General features: G+C 42.0%; 1 protein-coding gene across 1 annotated transcript in view; it reads left to right on the top strand.

Annotated features, from left to right (window-relative positions):
* Positions 1-6,414, top strand: part of aipl1 (aryl hydrocarbon receptor interacting protein-like 1) — a gene marked incomplete at both ends in the record, with an annotated part of 7,827 nt that extends 1,413 nt beyond the window's left edge. The window contains 4 exons of the mRNA XM_084148486.1: positions 2,123-2,311; positions 2,760-2,936; positions 5,910-6,051; positions 6,215-6,414. Of these exons, the coding sequence (XP_084004612.1) occupies positions 2,123-2,311; positions 2,760-2,936; positions 5,910-6,051; positions 6,215-6,414 (708 nt within the window). The remainder of the gene's footprint in view (positions 1-2,122; positions 2,312-2,759; positions 2,937-5,909; positions 6,052-6,214) is intronic.
* Positions 6,415-15,725: the final 9,311 nt, after the last annotated feature.

Genomic DNA, 15,725 nt, shown 5'->3' with positions numbered 1-15,725 from the left:
TCTGTCCTAAGTGAACTTTAAGAAAAATCTAACAATTCCTAATGATTTTTCCTAGGGAGACATTTAATTAAAGCTAAAGGTATCAATCACATCAGATTAAAAGTCTCTCATGACAGTCGGCCTGCATTTTACAAGGAACTAAAAGAGACACCACCCATTATTACAGTAATGTCAAAAACACAAAAGCTACTTCTATTCAGAGCATACTGAGTAAACACTTAAATATCTCAGTAGCATGAGACACAATACAAACACACTGGAATATCATACACCTAATATCATACAGCTAATACAGGTGCTTTGTTGTCCCATGTGTGTGCATTGCCAGTGTTGTGTGTCATAATGATGATAATTAGAAACAACCTAACCTCAACCAACTATTGAAGAGGATGCAGACGTTTCTGTCAGTTCCCCTTTTTGGTATTTGTCCCTTCTCACAATTCAACACATCTCTAGTAAGCTTTGAAAAGCACACATTTGTTGAAAATGTAGGCCCTACTTTCAGTTGTCTGTGTTATATGTGCTCTTCAACGTATTGTGTCTGCAATTGTAGGCTTTCCAGGGGTTTGGTTATATATTTATATTTGGTAACACTTTATTTTGATAGTCCATCTGTAGATGCTCTACAGACTATCTACAGACTATCAGTAACATTTCAACTAACTATCTACTAACCCTAGCTCTAACCCTGACCTTAGCCCTTATCCTAACCCTAAACTTAACCCTTACTTACCCTAACCCTACCCTAACTCTTATTCTAAAACTAACCCTGACCCTAACTGTAACCTTAGCAAGCAGTTGCTTATCAACAGATAGTTTGTTGATAGTCTGACCATTTCTAGAGCACAGATGGAAAATCCGAACTATCCAAATAAAGTGTGACCTTACACTGAGTGTACAAAACATTAAGAACACCTTCCTAATATTGAGTTGCACCCCCCCCCCCCCTTATTTTGCCCCCAGTTATTTGTGTCTGCTAGAGTATGGCTGTGTGTGTGTGTGTGTGTGTGTACGTGCATTTGTATGTGTATGTTGGTGGAGGAGACAAACAGATGGAGAGTTTAGAGAGTGTGATTAATCCACAGCAGCTTCACCTTTCCCTAATCGCCTGTGATTACTGCTGACCATGAAGACAACCTGGGACGGGCTTTAAACCAGCTGGGGCACAGCCATTCATTCATTATTTAGTAACTACAACCTGGGTGCTTTATACAGTAGGCTACATTCTATCTATACAGTAGGTTACATACTGTGACCCTACTAGCAAAGATTTTTTTATAAGTAAACCAAGATAGACCACTGCCAGTCGTTTCAAATGGGAACAAATGAGTCGTAGTGGGCAGAACAAGCAAGGAGGTGGGAATAGCCAAGCACGAGCTAGCGAGATCCTATTGGCGCGTTCTAGCACTACATTTGCATGTGTCCGTTAGGGAACGCCTACTCTGTGAAGTGCGCGTGTGCAATAACTAAATTCGCCTTTGCACTCCTTCTAAACAACAAACTTTGGCAAAGGGTAAAGTCTACAAAACTCTGTTCGTAACAAATTTTAGTTTTGGGAATAGAAAACTGCATTGAAATCAAATGTTTTATCGATGAGAAAATTAGCAGATTGTCGGCCAAAATCCGTCTCGTTCCATCTTCTCCCACTGCCGGCCACTGGGCTTCCTCTCACTACCATATTTGGTAGTGAATGGAAACGCCAAGCTGATGCTTCACATTTATACATCCAGTGAAATATCTGTCTCATTGTTCTATCTGTGCTACTAGTGTTGAGGGTAAAATGAAGTGTTTACTCATTCCAACCAGCAGAGGGCGATATTGTTACGTTGGATACATAGTTCAGTTGAGGAGGAGAATAGACTCGGTTTCACAAATATTTGTGTATTAGCATATACAAAAATATGTATCCAGGGTCCTTTCTGGTTTGATTGACAGACTAATTATGACAGACAAAGAGCAATGTCTTACTTCACCCATTCCAATCCAATCAAATCAGTGAAAAGGGGGAAAGCCTGTTTCAGGAAAAGACAAATTCAATGACATGTCTTATATCATATAGCTCTGGTTAACTTTGCTTGCCCTGTCTCTCTGTCTCTGTCTCTGTCTCTCTTTCTCTCCCCAGCACACTGGCCTCTACCCCCTGGTGGCCAAGAGCCTGCGGCGCATCGCGGAGGGCAAGGACCCTGTGGACTGGCACATCCATTCGTGTGGCATGGCCAACATGTTTGCCTACCACACCCTGGGCTATGATGACCTGGACCAGCTACAGAAGGAGCCTCAGCCTCTCTACTTTGTACTGGAACTGGTCAAGGTTAGAGGAAAACACTGGAATGGAGTCACACAGAAACACACACAAATATTGCGCACACAAAGAAACACTGATCTTGCTCGTATTCTCTTTGTGTGTGTGTGTGTGTGTTTGTTTTTAAAATCAATGAAAATTTGGACAAGTGGGGACAATTCGCTGGTCCCCAAAAGGAAAAAAGCTATTAAAGGCTTAGTGGTTAGGTTTAGGGTTACAATTAGGGTTAGGGGTTAGGTTTAGGGTTAGGGGTTAGGGGTTAGGGGTTTGGGGTAAGGGTTAAGGTTAGGTTAGTGTTAGGGTTAGGTTAAGGGTTAGGGTTAGGTTTAGGGGTTAGGGAAAATAGGATTTTGAATAGGAATCAATTGTTTGGTCCCCACAAGGATAGTAAAACAAACGTGTGTGTGTGTGTGTGTATGTGTGTGTGTGTACGTGCCTGTGTGTCTGTATATCCCAGGTGCAGCAGCCCAGTGAGTATGACAGGGAGTCATGGGCACTGAATGATGAGGAGAGGCTGAAGGCTGTGCCCTTGCTCCATGGCCAGGGGAACAAGCTCTACAAACTGGGGCGCTACCAGGACGCCGCCAACAAATACAAAGAGGCCATAGTCTGCGTCAAGAACATACAGCACAAGGTATTGTAACAACGGATCAGGAATGGCAGTGTGGAATAATGACCTTGGCTTTAGTTTTTGGAGTTCTTTTAATGTGTTTTGTGAGAGAGTATAATCATATTTTAATCATGACAGCCTCAACGCTTTGTGTGTTTGTGTGCGTGCGTGTGTACATGTACAGTGCATTCGGAAAGTATTCAGACCCCTTTACTTTTTCCACATTTTATTACGTTACAGCCTTATTCTAAAACTGATTAAATGTCCCCTCTGTTCATCATTCCCTCGATCCTGACTAGTCTCCCAGTTCCTGCCGCTGAAAAACATCCCCACAGCATGATGCCGCCACCAACATGCTTCACCGTAGGGATGGTGCCAGGTTTCCTCCAGATGTGACGCTTGGCATTCAGGCCAAAGAGTTCAATCTTGGTTTCATCAGACCAGACAATCTTGTTTCTCATGGTCTGAGAGTCTTTAGGTGCCTTTTGGCAAACTACAAGCGGACTGTCATGTGCCTTTTACTGAGGAGTAGCTTTCGTCTGGCCACTCTACCATACAGGCCTGATTGGTGGAATGCTGCAGAGATGGTTGTCCTTCTGGAAGGTTCTACCATCTCCATAGAGGAACTCTGGAGCTCTGTCAGTGTGACCATCGGGTTCTTGGTCACCTCCCTGACCAAGGCCCTTCTCCCCCGATTGCTCAGTTTGGCCAGGCGGCCAGCTCTAGGAAGAGTCTTGGTGGTTCCAAACTTCTTCCATTTAAAAATGATGGAGGCCACTGTGTTCTAGGGGACCTTCAATGCTGCAGACATTTTTTGGTACCCTTCCCCAGATCTTTGCCTCGACATAATCCTGTCTCGGAGCTCTACGGACAATTCCTTTGACCTCATGGCTTGGTTTTTGCTTTGACATGCACTGTCAACTCTGGGACCTTATATAGACAGGAGTGTGCCCTTCCAAATCATGTCCAATCAATTGAATTTACCACAAGTGGACTCCAATTGAGTTGTAGAAACATCTCAAGGATGATCAATGGAAACAGGATGCACCTGAGCTCAATTTAGAGTCTAATAGCAAAGGGTCTGAATACTTATGTAAATAAGGTATTTCAGTTTTTTTTTTATATATATATACATTTGCAAACATTTCTACAAACCTGTTTTCGCTTTGTCATTATGGGGTATTGTGTGTAGATTTATGAGGATAAAAAAAAGACACTTTCCGAAGACACTGTACCTGTGTGTCAGTGTGTGTGTGTGTGTGTGTGTGTGTGTGTGTGTGTGTGTGTGTGTGTGTGTGTGTGTGTGTGCATGCATGCATGCATATATGAGCATACAGTGCTTTGCAAAAGTATTCATCCTCCTTGGCGTTTTTCCTATTTTGTTGCATTACAACCTGTAATATAAATGGATTTTTATTTGGATTTCATGTAATGGACATACACAAAATAGTCCAAATTGGTGAAGTGAAATGAAAAAAATAACTTGTTTAAAGAAATTTAAAAAAATAAAATAATGGAAAAGTGGTGCGTATTCACCCCTTTGCTATGAAGCCCCTAAATAAGATCCGGTGCAACCAATTACCGTCAGAAGTCACATAATTAGTTAAATAAAGTCCACCTGTGTGCAATCTAAGTGTCACATGATCTGTCACATGATCTCAGTATATATACACCTGTTCTGAAAGGCTCCAGAGTCTGCAACACCACTAAGCAAGGGGCACCACCAAGCAAGCGGCACCATGAAGACCAAGGAGCTCTCCAAACAGGTCAGGGACAAAGTTGTGGAGAAATACAGATAAGGGTTGGGTTATAAAAAAATATCTGAAACTTTGAACATCCCACAGAGCACCATTAAATCCATAATAAAAAAATGGAAAGAATATGGCACCACAACAAACCTGCCAAGAGAGGGCCGCCCACCAAAACTCACAGACCAGGAAAGGAGGGCATTAATCAGAGAGGCAACAAAGAGACCAAAGATAACCCTGAAGGAGCTGCAAAGCTCCACAGCGGAGATTGGAGTATCTGTCCATAGGACCACTTTAAGCCGTACACTCCATAGAGCTGGGCTTTACGGAAGAGTGGACAAAAAAAAGCCATTGCTTAAAGAAAAACATAAGCGAACACGTTTGGCGTTCGCCAAAAGCCATGTGGGAGACTCCCCAAACATATGGAAGAAGGTACTCTGGTCAGATGAGACTACAATTGAGCTTTTTGTTCATCAAGGAAAATGCTATGTCTGGCGCAAACCCAACACCTCTCATCACCCCGAGAACACCATCCCCACAGTGAAGCATGGTGGTGGCAGCATCATGCTGTGGGGATGTTTTTCCATCGACAGGGACTGGGAAACTGGTCAGAATTGAAGGAATGATGGATGGTGCTAAATACAGGGAAATTCTTGAGGGAAACCTGTTTCAGTCTTCCAGAGATTTGAGACTGGGACGGAGGTTCACCTTCCAGCAGGACAATGACCCTAAGCATACGGCTAAAGCAACACTCAAGTGGTTTAAGGGGAAATATTTAAATGTCTTGGAATGGCCTAGTCAAAGCCCAGACCTCAATCCAATTGAGAATCTGTGGTATGATTTAAAGATTGCTGTACAACAGCGGAACCCATCCAATTTGAAGGAGCTGGAGCAGTTTTGCCTTGAAGAATGGACAAAAATCCCAGTGGCTAGATTTGCCAAGCTTATAGAGACATACCCCATGAGACTTGCAGCTGTAATTGCTGCAAAGGGTGGATCTTCAAAGTATTGACTTTGGGGGGTGGTGAATAGTTATGCACGCTCAAGTTTGTTTCACAATAAAAAATATTTTGCATCTTCAAAGTGGTAGGCATGTTGTGTAAATCAAATGATACAAACCCCCCAAAAATACATTTTAATTCCAGGTTGGAAGGCAACAAAATAGGAAAAATGCCAAGGTGGGTGAATACTTTCGCAAGCCACTGTATTTATCCATGGTGTGTAACAGTGTGTATCCTCACTCCCCCAGGAGAAAGCATGGGAAGCTCCCTGGCTGAAGCTAGAGAAGATGGGGAACATGCTGACTCTCAACTACTGCCAGTGTCTGCTCCGTATGGAGGAGTATTATGAGGTCATAGAGCACACCAGTGACATCATAAATCAGCACCCAGGTACCTCAGGCACACAAAATATATTATGACATCTGACAGGAAAAGCACTTCAGACAACAACAAATAGTCGATGGTCAAAGTGTAAAGAAATGTAAATTAGGTTTCTAGCCCAAAGCAAACCGATTGTTTTAACATGAACTGTGTATCTGCGTGTTCATCCTAGGTGAAATGAAGGCGTTCTACGTACGAGGGAAGGCCCACATCGAGGTTTGGAACGAAGCTGAGGCGCGGGCTGACTTTGAGAGGGTTCTAGATCTGGACCCTGGCATGAAGAAGGCTGTTAAGAAAGACCTGGGTGTACTCAACATGAGGATGGAGGAGAAGAATGAGGAGGATAAAGTCAAGTATAAGGGCATGTTCTGACATGGCCCAGGAGATATGCAGATATGGAGGGGGAGGGTCAATGTCAAAGTGGACAGCACAGATGGTGCGAGGGGAGAGATGGGCAAAGAAGGGGTGAGAGAGAGAGAGAGAGAGAGAGAGAGACATCAAATCAAATCAAATTTTATTTGTCACATACACAGATAGCAGATGTTATTGTGGGTGTAGCGAAATGCTTGTGCATCTAGCTCCAACAGTGCAGTAATATCTAACAAGTAATATCTAACAATTTCACAACATATGACCAATACAGACAAAACTAGTAAGGAATGGAATTTAAGAATATATACATATATGGACAAGCAATGACAGAGCGGCATGGACTAAGATACAGTAGAATATTATAGAACAGAATGCAGTATATACATATGAGATGAGTAGTGCAAGATATGTAAACATTATTAAAGTGACTAGAGTTCCATTTCTTAAAGTGGCCAGTGATTTCAATAGGCAGCAGCATTCTCTAATGTGCTAATGATGGGTATTTAACAGTCTGATGGCCTTGAGATAGAAGCTGTTTTTCATTCTCTCGGTCCCAGCTTTGATGCACCTTTACTGACCTCGCCTTCTGTATGATAGGGGGGTGAACAGGCAGTGGCTCGGGTGGTTGATGTCCTTGATGATCTTTTTGGCCTTCCTGTGACATCGGGTGCTGTATGTGTCATGGAGGGTTTCTCATGCCAATATAGCCCCTTGAATTGAATTGAATTGAATAGAGAGAGAGAGAGAGAGAGAGAGAGAGAGAGAGAGAGAGAGAGAGAGAGAGAGAGAGAGAGAGAGAGAGAGAGAGAGAGAGAGAGAGAGAGAGAGAGAGAGAGAGAGAGAGAGAGAGAGAGAGAACAAATCCCTACTTATTTATTTATGTTTTTCCCATAACATTGTTTGGTGGTCAATCCATTTGGGTATCTATTATTTCTGACTTGAATGGTTGAAGCCCAACAAGTACTGAATCTAGTCATAAAAGGCTAATAAAACTTGGTGTAGATTATGTACTCATCAGATTTTGAATGAATGTGGCCTTTTATTCTTTCCTTTAATCCATGGCACACTACATGACCAAAAGTATGTGGACAACTGCTCCTCCATCTCATTCCAAAATCATGGGCATTAATATGAAGTTGGTCCCCCCTTTGCTGTTATAACAGCCTCCACTCTTCTGGGAAGGCTTTCCACTAGATTACATTGACATTTTAGTCATTTAGCAGATGCTCTTATCCAGAGCAACTTACATGAGCAATTAGGGTTAAGTGCCTTGCTCAAGGGCACATCGACATATTTTTCACCTAGTCGGCTCGGGGATTAGAACCAGCGACCTTTCGGTTACTGGCACAACGCTCTTAACCACAAAGCTACCGTAGGTGTTGGAACATTGCTGCGGGGACTTGCTTCCATTCAGCCACATGAGCATTAGTGAGGTCGGGCACCGATGTTGGGCGATTAGGCCTGGCTCGCAGTTGGTTTTCCAATTCATCCCAAAGGTGTTCGATGGGGCTGAGGTCAGGGCTCTGTGCAGGCCAGTCAAGTTCTTTAACACTGGTCTTGACAAACCATTTCTGTATGGACCTCGCTTTGTGCATGGGGGCATTGTCCCCAAACTGTTGCCACAAAGTTGGAAGCACAGAATCGTCTAATGTCATTGCATGCTTTAGCGTTAAGATTTCCCTTCACTGGAACTAAGGGGTCTAGCCTGAACCATGAAAAACAGCTCCAGACCATTATTCCTCCTCCACCAAACTTTACAGTTGGCACTATGCATTCGGGCAGGTAGCGTTCTCCTGGCATCTGCCAAACCCAGACTCGTCCGTCGGACTGCAAGATGGTGTAGCGTGATACATCACTCCAGAGAACACGTTTCCACTGCTCCAGAGTCCAATGGTGGCGAGCTTTACACCACTCCAGCCGACGCTTGGCATTGCGCATGGTGATCTTAGGCTTGTGTGCGGCTGCGCGGCCATGGAAACCCATTTCATGAAGCTCCCAACGAACAGTTATTGTGCTGACATTGCTTCCAGAGGCAGTTTGGAACTCGGTAGTGAGTGTTGCAACCGAGGACAGGTGATTTTTACGTGCTATGCGCTTCAGCACTCGGCGGTCCCGTTCTGTGAGCTTGTGTGGCCTACCACTTCGCTGCTGAGCCGTTGTTGCGTCTAGATGTTTCCACTTCACAATAACAGCAGTTACAGTTGAAATTTGATGAACTGACTTGTTGAAAAGGTGGCATCTTATGACGGTGTCACGTTGAAAGTCTGAGCTCTTCGGTAAGGCCATTCTACTGCCAATGTTTGTCTATGGAGATTGCATGGCTCTGTGCTCGATTTTATACACCTGTCAGCAACGGGTGTGGCTGAAATAGCTGAATCCACTAATTTGAAGGGGTGTCCACATACTTTTGTATATCTAGTGTAACTATATTGTTTTAAAGGGATTTTCACACACTGACAAAGTTTCTACCCTCAATAAGCTTAGTCAAGTCTCTGTATCTTGTTGCCACTATTACATTCCACTAGATGGCGATATTTCTATAGCATAGACCTCAGGGCTAAATACTGTCCTATAAAAGTTGATATATCAACAACTACTCCAATAACAAAGAGGAAGTTTTAACTCTTTTAGGGGGGGCTAGGATAATTAATTCACCAGTATGGCACAATGGCAGGACATTCTCCAACAGAGGTCTCCAACAGAGGACATTCTAAAACAGAGGCTTCTAACTTTTGTTCCAGCCCAGCACTAACACACCTGATTACACTCATCATGGTCGAGACTGAAGGCTCTGATTAGTTGATTATTGGAAACAGGAAGTGGATGACTTTGCTGTGAAGGGAATGATTGCAGTGTCTGAGTGATAGGGGTCACATACAGGTTAGTGATGGAGACACTCCCACAATAGCATGACAGACAGCACACCCACCCACCCACAGCTGGCTCCAGTAGGCTACGTAATATAATTGGGTAAATGTCTGAGAGCCACGTCTGTGGTGTGTGTGTGTGTGTGTGTGTACAGTATCAGGTCGATGCCATACAGACAGCTCACTTTCATTCAGGGAATCCCCTATTCGTCATATCCCATTCTCTGTACACTCTTAGAAAAAATGTTTTTTTGTGGTTCTTTATAGAACCTTTAGATTCTTTTGAGGAGATTAAAGAACCCTTTACTAGTAAAGGTTATATACAGTGCATTCGGTAAGTATTCAGACCCCTTGACTTTTTCCAATGGATAAAATTGAGATTTTTTTTGTCACTGGCCTATACACAATACCCCATAATGTTAAAGTGGAATTATGTTTTTCTATTATTCTTTTTTTTTTTTACAAATTCACCCCCCCAAAAAAGCTGAAATGTCTTGAGTCAGTTCAGGAGTAAAAATAAAAACACAGATTCAACCACAAAGACCAGGGAGGTTTTTCAATGCCTTGCAAAGAAGGGCACCTATTGGTAGATGGGTAAAAAAAAGAAAAATAAGTTAACATTGAGTATTCATTAATGATGCAGCTGCATGATTTCGACCTGGTAAAAAAAATGGCTATATGACGTCCGACACGTTAGGTCTCTATGGCAGAGGGGAGATCTAATTCATATTTTGCAACATTGTTGCGAAGGTCTGAGTGGCAAATAGAAAGGTTCATACAAACCTGTGCTGTTGCAAACTAAATGCTAGAGGAAATAATGTGTTTAATAAAAGCATAGTCCCAATTGGTATTCGCTGCCCTGCCTGCCTCTGTGGAAAATAACCTGTGGTTACCTAGGTTACCCCTTTGGCTCACAGCAAAAACACATTTTTCAAACGCAATTTTCTTGTTGTCTGCTTGTTTTAGTAAATTACAAAACTACATTTAAGAAAAGTACAACATGTCTAAAGATTACATTTCAATATTGCCTGCTCCTGAGCATTCTCACTACTTAGAAAAACATACTATTGTAGGGCTTCCCTCATGCCCCTTTTCATGACGACGCTTGCAGCCACGTGAGTGAGTGAGTGCTACCGACCGGCTACCGACCGGCTACCGATCAGAACATTAAGCTAGCCAAGACCAACAACACAAACAAATGGACTATACAGCTACAAGTAGTGAGTGGAGTTACAAACAGACTATACTAAACAAGTGAAATGTCTTACCAGTGATTAAGTGTTTTCCACACACATACAGTGGGGGAAAAAAGTATTTAGTCAGCCACCAATTGTGCAAGTTCTCCCACTTAAAAAGATGAGAGAGGCCTGTAATTTTCATCATAGGAACACGTCAACTATGACAGACAAAATGAGAATTTTTTTCTCCAGAAAATCACATTGTAGGATTTTTAATGAATTTATTTGCAAATTATTGTGGAAAATAAGTATTTGGTCAATAACAAAAGTTTCTCAATACTTTATTATATACCCTTTGTTGGCAATGACACAGGTCAAACGTTTTCTGTAAGTCTTCACAAGGTTTTCACACACTGTTGCTGGTATTTTGGCCCATTCCTCCATGCAGATCTCCTCTAGAGCAGTGATGTTTTGGGGCTGTCGCTGGGCAACACGGACTTTCAACTCCCTCCAAAGAGTTTCTATGGGGTTGAGATCTGGAGACTGGCTAGGCCACTCCAGGACCTTGAAATGCTTCTTACGAAGCCACTCCTTCGTTGCCCGGGCGGTGTGTTTGGGATCATTGTCATGCTGAAAGACCCAGCCACGTTTCATCTTCAATGCCCTTGCTGATGGAAGGAGGTTTTCACTCAAAATCTCACGATACATGGCCCCATTCATTCTTTCCTTTACACGGATCAGTCGTCCTGGTCCCTTTGCAGAAAAACAGCCCCAAAGCATGATGTTTCCACCCCCATGCTTCACAGTAGGTATGGTGTTCTTTGGATGCAACTCAGCATTCTTTGTCCTCCAAACACGACGAGTTGAGTTTTTACCAAAAAGTTATATTTTGGTTTCATCTGACCACATGACATTCTTCCAATCCTCTTCTGGATCATCCAAATGCACTCTAGCAAACTTCAGACGGGCCTGGACATGTACTGGCTTAAGCAGGGGGACACGTCTGGCACTACAGGATTTGAGTCCCTGGCGGCGTAGTGTGTTACTGATGGTAGGCTTTGTTACTTTGGTCCCAGCTCTCTGCAGGTCATTCACTAGGTCCCCCCGTGTGGTTCTGGGATTTTTTCTCACCGTTCTTGTGATCATTTTGACCCCACGGGGTGAGATCTTGCGTGGAGCCCCAGATCGAGGGAGATTATCAGTGGTCTTCCATTTCCTAATAATTGCTCCCACAGTTGATTTCTTCAAACCAAGCTGCTTACCTATTGCGGATTCAGTCTTCCCAGCCTGGTGCAGGTCTACAATTTTGTTTCTAGTGTCCTTTGACAGCTCTTTGGTCTTGGCCATAGTGGAGTTTGGAGTGTGACTGTTTGAGGTTGTGGACAGGTGTCTTTTATACTGATAACAAGTTCAAACAGGTGCCATTAATACAGGTAACGAGTGGAGGACAGAGGAGCCTCTTAAAGAAGAAGTTACAGGTCTGTGAGAGCCAGAAATCTTGCTTGTTTGTAGGTGACCAAATACTTATTTTCCACCATAATTTGCAAATAAATTCATTAAAAATCCTACAATGTGATTTTCTGGAATTTTTTTCCTCAATTTGTCTGTCATAGTTGATGTGTACCTATGATGAAAATTACAGGCCCCTCTCATCTTTTTAAGTGGGAGAACTTGCACAATTGGTGGCTGACTAAATACTTTTTTTCCCCACTGTAGCTATGTGTGGACACCGGGGCCCCACATTTCCCACTCTCCCACGCAGAATAGCCTGATGCCATAGGGCTCTTCTCGCAGGCTCTATTTCCCTACATGGGAGCATTGCAAACCATAGTTTGGGATTTTTGACCTTGTTACATGTACATTGGACAACCACAGCTTTTCGGCATGTTTTGTTATTTTTGTATAACAAAAAATCGATGATGAAGTTTGCTCTTTTACACTGGGGGTCAATGGGAAATCATGTTTGTTTCCCCCAATTTGTGGGCAAGGTCGAGGGTAAATCCTTATTATTACCTGAATATCAACTTGGACTATACACTCTTAGATAAAAAAGTGGTTCTATATAGAACCTTTTGATCAATTCAAAATGTAACTGCCATTCCCATTCAAAAATCAACTTCCATTCCAGCATGACGACGCAAGAGGACGGTGGTTGAACCAACTTGCAAGTAGCCTAGCCCAGTGTTTACATTTAAGTCATTTAGCAGACGCTCTTATCCAACTCTGGTCCTCGAGTACACCCAACAGTACACAGTTTCGTTGTGGCCCTTGACAAACACACCTCATTCAACTCATTGAGGACTTGATGATTAGTTGACGAGTTGAATCAGGTGTGCTTGTCCAAGATACTGTTGGGGGTACTCGAGGACCAGGGTTGGTAAACACTGGCCTAGCCTACCAATAAGCACGTTATTTTTCAATGTATTAAGATAAGCAAAGTTAATTTTTTAATTCAAATATATGAAGCCAAAGTAATATGATAAGCTAGATAAAAAAAGTTACAACTCTATTAGAATTTGAGCATGTTTGCAAGCTAGCTAGCTAGCTAACTTAGCTAGCTAAACAGAAAAATATAGCTAGGCTAATTTAATTCGCCACTTTATAAGTTAGCCAGCTAACTCTTTTAAATAAACATGATTTTTTATTATGGGACATGCCAAATAGAGCTACAGAGCCAGCCTGACATTGACAATTAGCTAATAGTTACTTTTATTTCAGTATTTCAGTATGGAGTCAATTGAGGGGACTATGTTTCATGAAGCCATTTGAAGACTGTTGCTCACTGAGAGGTATGTATAAATTATTTATTTTATATTATGTATAATAAGTCTTGGTGATTCAATAGCCTAGTTAATCATTACATAACTTTTAACACACTATCTATGTTTTGCTCCGTCTGGCAGTAACCCAGAACCATCAGAGGCAGAGGATCTCTCTTTCGGCTGCTGCTGACAACAACTGCATGTACAGTGGCTTGTGAAAGTATTCACCCCCCTTGGCATTTTTCCTATTTTGTTGCCTTACAACCTGGAATTAAAATAGATTTTTTATGGGTTTGTATCATTTGATTTACACAACATGCCTACCACTTTGAAGATGCAAAATATTTTTTTTTTTCGAAAAACAAACAAGAAATAAGACAAATAAAACAGAAAACTTGAGCGTGCATAACTATTGACACCCCCCCCCCCCCCCCCCCCCCCCCCCCCCCCCGTTATTCAAGGCAAAACTTATCCAGCTCCTTCAAGTTGGAATCTTTAAGTTATACCACAGATTCTCAATTGGATTGAGGTCTGGGCTTTGACTAGGCCATTCCAAGACATTTAAATATTTCCCCTTAAGCCACTCAAGTGTTGCTTTAGCAGTATGCTTAGGGTCATTGTCCTGCTGGAAGGTGAACCTCCGTCCCAGTCTCAAATCTCTGGAAGACTGCTTATTTTTTTCTTTAAGCAATGGCTTTTTTCTGGACACTCTTCCGTAAAGCCCATCTCTGTGGAGTGTACGGCTTAAAGTGGTCCTATGGACAGATACTCCAATCTCCACTGTGGAGCTTTGTAGCTCCTTCAGGGTTATCTTTGGTCTCTTTGTTGCCTCTCTGATTAATGCCCTCCTTGCCTGGTCCGTGAGTTTTGGTGGGCGGCCCTCTCTTGGCAGGTTTGTTGTGGTGCCATATTCTTTCCATTTTTTCATAATGGATTTAATGGTGCTCCGTGGGATGTTCAAAATTTCAGATATTTTTTTATAACCTAACCCTGATCTGTACTTCTCCACAACTTTGTCCTTGACCTGTTTGGAGAGCTCCTTGGTCTTCATGGTGCCGCTTGCTTGGTGGTGCCCCTTGCTTAGTGGTGTTGCAGACTCTGGGGCCTTTCAGAACAGGTGTATATATACTGAGATCATGTGACAGATCATGTGACACTTAGATTGCACACAAGTGGACTTTGTTTAACTAATTATGTGACTTCTGAAGGTAATTGGTTGCAACCGATCTTATTTAGGGGCTTCATAGCAAAGGGGGTGAATACATATGCACACACCACTTTTCCATTATTTATTTTTTTGATTTTTTTTAAACAAGTTATTTTTTTAATTTCACTTCACCAATTTGGACTATTTTGTGTATGTCCATTACATGAAATCCAAATAAAAATCAATGTATATTACAGGTTGTAATGCAACAAAATAGGAAAAACGCCAAGGGGGATGAATACTTTTGCAAAGCACTGCATTGTTCTTCTACATCATAATAATTATATACTGTATGTCTGCCAGTGGCGGTCGGTGCTGTTTAAGATGAGGGAGGACGATTATTTTTTGGAGCATGGCCTTCTTTCTATTATAGCATATTGGATGACTGTCATTCATATTCCATTCACCTAGCTCAATGTAACATCAATAGGTTTAAGCTACTACATGATACTCTAAATTTCCTGCCCACCAGTGCATATTTCCAAACTATTTTTGCATTTAATGACAATACATTCTAAAAACTATGCTGGTATTATATTGTCCATTATTCAATTATTCATTTAATTATATTTTTAGCTAAAAATATTACTATTTAATAGTAGTAGCCATTATTCATAAATGGCACCATACTGGGTTCTGTATGGAACCATTTTGGTTCAGTGAAGAAGAACATCTAGGGTTCTGATCCATATATAAAGCAAGCAATATAACCCTTTTGGGTTCTATAAGGAACCTTTTTTTCTAAGAGTGTAGGACACAAAAACAGACAACACCCAACTGCCCTCACTTGTCATAGGTCCTCATTTTGGACCATAGCAGCAGAAAACATAGTGCTATCAGCTATCATAACATTTAGCACTTTAGGGCTATACATAGTATCAATCTAGTTACAGCTTTAAATGCTGTATCTGAAAACATTTACCCACTGTTTATAATTAGTTGATACAGAATGTGGATGGAAGCCTAAATTCAAGGTTGAACTACAAAGTTTCTATGTCAGTATCCACAAATAAAACCAACCCCCGTGGTAGGTTATTGATTTGGTATTAATTTACCAGTAGGCTATATCAGGTTCCTGACCTGCTGCGTAAAGGGAGCCTAGTGGAAGACAATTAACATTCCTACCATACGGTGTACACGTGTTCAATCAAGCGTGTCCTCAGGACATTGAGCAAATCTACACAAACAAACCTAAGATCATCAATGCTATTTCCACAAATTAGACAAATTAGAATAGTATAAGTGGCCTATATTAGCCTATATTAGAAGGGGTTTTGAGGCGTCCCACGCGGGGATC

Source organism: Coregonus lavaretus (assembly GCF_964263955.1).
Source record: "Coregonus lavaretus genome assembly, chromosome: 30".
In the NCBI taxonomy this organism is placed as follows: domain Eukaryota; kingdom Metazoa; phylum Chordata; class Actinopteri; order Salmoniformes; family Salmonidae; genus Coregonus; species Coregonus lavaretus.
This window is presented reverse-complemented; position numbering and strand designations above follow the sequence as displayed.